The 4,379-nt window shown below is 35.1% G+C and overlaps 1 protein-coding gene across 5 annotated transcripts; it reads left to right on the top strand.

Annotated features, from left to right (window-relative positions):
* Positions 1 to 733: 733 nt before the first annotated feature.
* Positions 734 to 3,963, top strand: LOC111464447 (probable purine permease 11). Of its 5 annotated transcripts, XR_002714039.1 has the most exons (5): positions 734 to 824; positions 2,354 to 2,392; positions 2,460 to 3,419; positions 3,500 to 3,603; positions 3,738 to 3,963. XR_002714039.1 is itself a non-coding variant. In XM_023108651.1 (4 exons), the coding sequence occupies exons 1-3, from the start codon at positions 818 to 820 to the stop codon at positions 3,554 to 3,556; spliced, it is 1,143 nt and encodes a 380-aa protein (XP_022964419.1). In that variant the 5' UTR covers positions 734 to 817; the 3' UTR covers positions 3,557 to 3,603; positions 3,738 to 3,963. The 5 variants fall into 5 exon arrangements, 4 of the variants coding, with proteins under 4 accessions (XP_022964419.1, XP_022964421.1, XP_022964418.1 ...); XM_023108651.1 differs by having other exon boundaries at positions 2,460 to 3,603; XM_023108653.1 differs by having other exon boundaries at positions 3,500 to 3,774.
* The last annotated feature ends 416 nt before the right edge of the window (positions 3,964 to 4,379 follow it).

Here is a 4,379-nt window from a genome sequence, read left to right as displayed (position 1 = left end):
AAAAAAAAAAAAAAAAAAAAAAAAAAATTCTAATAGATCTCTAAACTTTCAATTTTGTCTCCATCCGTCACTAATTTCTTTGAAAAATTTAAAAACCAACTGATTTATTAGGTTTGATATTGAATTTTATGCTCTAATCTTTCAATTTCGTGTTAGATTAAGAATCTATCTTATATTTTAGTTTAATAATGTTCATAAAATGTAAAAAATGAATCCGATAAACATATTTTTAATCATTAAAATATTACCATTAGAGTCTTAAAATTAACTAATTTAATTTTTTTAATATGGCCCAAAAATCATTATATATATTTATATGTGTTGAAAGGTGATGAAAATATAATCCCGTCTCCGACCCTTAATGGCCTCGACATTCTCTTGGACATGATTACTTTATCTACTCCTCGCTTCTAAGAGTGAAGATTATCTATATAGATCGACACAAGTCTTTCCGACATGTTTTATTTTCACTTACATGCATCTTAGGAAAATCATTCTTAAAATTGGTCTGAATCAGATGTGGTCTGGATTTATATATGTATCTCTCTTCTACTGGAAGTTGGTCTATTTAGTCCTAATGTTTTCATAAAATTCTAATAGGTTCTTAGGAAATTTATAATCCGACTATTTAGGAATCAATGTTGGAGCTGCTGATGTACACGTGGCGCCTTTTAAGAGCTCCAAATCAGCATAATTAATTAATTAACGATTAAATTCAATTCTCTTCAAAAGCAAAAAAAAAAAAAAAGAAACCGAAAGCCCTTTTTCCAATCTGCTTCTCTGTTTCCGAGGCAGAGCTTCTTCCCGTTTCAACAGCATGACAGGTTTTTCTCTCTTTCAATTTTCATTCTCAAGTAGTTGAATCAATGGTTGTTTAGATATGGTTTAAATTCGTAATGCACTCAGAAATTTGATTTCATTGATGCTTAGAATCATGGAGAAAGAGAGACGTTAATGGAATTCTCAAGCTTAGATTTCTGTTTTTGCGTTTTTGTGTATTATTCTGAGGCTCGGTTGAGTTGAAATTTTCCTTGTTTTCTATTTAGGTCTTTTCGTTGAGTTCTTGACGTTCATGGCCTACTGTTTTATTAGGGATTGTGGGTTTGAGTTGTTTGGAATGAGAGTGAAATCGTGTTTGATTCTTTTTGTTTTGTTTGTTCATTTAATGCTCTATTGTTAATCCATGATGAATTGATTTGAATCGTTTGATCGAAGTAGCCCCGTTAGCAATATGTTAATTCCTACCTGAAGAATGGTTTCTGACGGGATTTTTTTTTTTTTTTTTTAATTTTATATACTGTTTTTTTGTGATGTTTGGATGGCTAATTGAAGTGGCCTCCTTAATGCTGTACAGTCTCTTTTGATTTACTGGTCCGATTATACACATTCTTCTGGCAATCTCTCTTTGCTTTTGAAAAGAGGGAGATTGAAGATTCTTGAGAGTTTTTTTTTTTTAAGAAAATCTCTCTGTCTTTAAATATGTTCACTTCGTGGACACTGGCTTCTTCCATTGAGTCTATGAAGTACTGAAACTTCTGGTTCTTTATTTTCTATACGCTCTTTATGTCATGGTCATGGCCGTACATCGGATTTCTCGGTCATGCTTGTCCAAGACGTGTAATCATGGCCGCATATCCATTCCAAACCCCTTTTACATGCTTTCATCTTAGATAAACTTTTACTATTTAATGTTGTATCAATACAGGGGTGTATGATCCTTCACTAAAATCATGTGTACGATTGTCAAGGCTAAAATATCCCAAAATGTACTATAGGGGATATGATTAGTCATCACTTCTTCTGACCTGGGTTATATGCTAGCAAAACTGTTATTGTTGACTGATCGCTTTTAGCTTATAACATTGTTTTCAATGTATTTTCTTGATCACGTTTTTCAAAACATTTCTCTCAAACGTGACTTGAGGCTTGAGCATATGCCAACGTTGTCTGCGAAGTCCGAATTTCTCACGGCTGACTTGTTCGTTGGGTTAAAATAGGTGCTGCACAATCGCTGTCTCTCTACCATAAGAATGTGATTATGACCGTTGTCCTTGTTGCCCCTGTATCTTAGTATTTTTTAAAAAACTAACGTGTCAGCCTGTTTGTGTTGAACCGTGTGTATATCTTGTGTTTGTGTTCGTGCTTCTTTTCCATGACTTTTATGTCTTAGTTTAGCTTTTGTTCCTCAATGACCATCCTTTTTCTACCCCCAAAATACTTGTTTGCACTGTCAGTTCAATTATCCTCATGATCTGATTTCAAAAACCTATCCAGTTTCTTATTTGCTAATTCCATTTCCTTTCTACTCGTACCTAACTCTTTTCATTTTTACTTTTTTCCATATCAAATACAGATAACCAACAATCAATAGTGGAAGAAGAGGGAACTTCTGGTAATGAACTTCCTTTAGCTAATCTAAAACTCTTTTTATTTTTATTTTTTTCTCATATCAAATACAGATAACCAACAATCAATACTGGATGAAGAAGAAACTTCTGGTAATGAACTTCCTTTAGCTAATCTAAAACGCTGGGAATGGTGGCTCTTTGTGTCACTCAACATATTTTTCCTCATTGTGGGTCAAGCTGCTGCTGTTTTGCTAGGGAGATTTTACTATGATCAGGGTGGGAGTAGTAAATGGATGGCAACTATTGTTCAAACTGCTGCCTTCCCAATTCTTTTTATCCCCTTCTTCCTTATCCGTTCCCCCATGGATACTTCTTCTTCCGCTAACCCACCATCCATGCTAATTCTTTTGTTAATCTATTTTTCGCTTGGTTCCCTTATGGCTCTTGATAACTGGTTGTATTCAGCTGGGCTGGTGTACCTTTCTGCCTCCACTTACTCACTTGTTTGTGCTAGCCAATTAGCTTTCAATGCAGTTTTCTCCTACTTCATCAACTCCCAAAAGTTCACAATTTTGATTTTAAACTCTGTGATTATCCTTTCCTCGTCTTCTGCACTTTTAGCTGTCAACGATGATCCAGAACATCCTGTTGGAGTCTCTAAGTCGAAATATTTCATTGGATTCATTTGTTCCCTTGCAGCTTCAGCTTTATATGCTTTAATCCTTTCTCTTATGGAGCTTTCCTTTCAGAAGGTTATGAAGAAGGAGACCTTTTCTGTGGTGTTGGAAATGCAAATCTATACATCTTTGGTTGCCACAATTGTCTCTGTTTTAGCTCTTTTCGCTAGTGCTGAATGGAAGAGTTTGCCTAATGAAATGGCAAGCTTTGGCAAGGGAACAGTTTCTTATGTGTTGACTTTGGTCGGGACTGCTGTGGCTTGGCAGACATGTTCGGTCGGCATCGTTGCCTTGATTTTCGTCGTGTCGTCCCTCTTCTCCAATGCTATCAGTACTGTGTCCTTAGCCATTACACCCCTTGCAGCTCTTATAGTTTTCCATGACAAGATGAATGGTGTGAAGATCATTGCTTTGTTTCTCGCCATATGGGGTTTTTTTACTTATTTATATCAAAGCTATATTGATGAATCCAAGGTACAAAGAAGGCTAAACGACACTAATGAACCCCGTGAAGAGAGGTTCCTTTGTTGATATACACATCTTATGCAACCTGCGGACAAAGTCTTCTCGGTTCACAGGTATGTTACACTGTATTTTGTTATAAGTTTATTAGATAAGACCATTCATTTGGTATAAAAATTTTGGAAGTAAACAGGTTAGTCTTGAATTATTACTCTTCTGTGGCACTCATGATGTCCCATAATTTACTTAGTTTCATGGCAGTATGAAAAGTTAAGAATTTTGTGGCTTTTAAGTTTGTAACAGCTGACACGAGGTCGACGAGTTGGTAGAGATGACGAAATAACTTCGTCAGAGATGACGAAATAACTTGTGTGTTTGTAGTCTTTTAAACTTAGAATGCTGTTGACTGCTGCTGAAGTTTGCTTTCTTGCTTAAAGCGCATGAAACAATAGGAAGAACAGATTATTATTATTATTATTATTGTAATCTTAAAAGAGTAAGTTCTCTTTGTGCTTTGTTCTTTTAAAGACATTTGTTCTACGAATAAATATCAAATATTCTTATTCTGGTCATTGTTGTCTGCTTCTATATTTCAATGTTTTGGGATATTTGTTTATGGGACAATGTTTGAGGTTGTTGTTTATGGTGTTTGGAACTATCATGGATCCATATGGATCGGTCTTGTGGAAACAAACGGGTGTGTAAATAATGAAAAGCTTGAAAAAAAATTGATTCAAGTTAAGACTACCTAAGATCTAATATCCGTCAGAGTTGAATGTTGGGTATGTGATCACATGACTTGAACACATTCCTATGTAAACTCTCTTTTCATTAGTTGTGGGCAATTGGTTAAGGAAGAGAACAGTGGTTGAGCCCTTGGTTACGGAAGTAA

The sequence above is a fragment of the Cucurbita moschata genome, unplaced genomic scaffold, assembly GCF_002738365.1.
Source record: "Cucurbita moschata cultivar Rifu unplaced genomic scaffold, Cmos_1.0 Cmo_Scf00030, whole genome shotgun sequence".
Classification (NCBI taxonomy): domain Eukaryota; kingdom Viridiplantae; phylum Streptophyta; class Magnoliopsida; order Cucurbitales; family Cucurbitaceae; genus Cucurbita; species Cucurbita moschata.
Note: the sequence above shows the minus strand (reverse complement) of the source record. Positions and strands in the feature narration are given on the sequence as shown.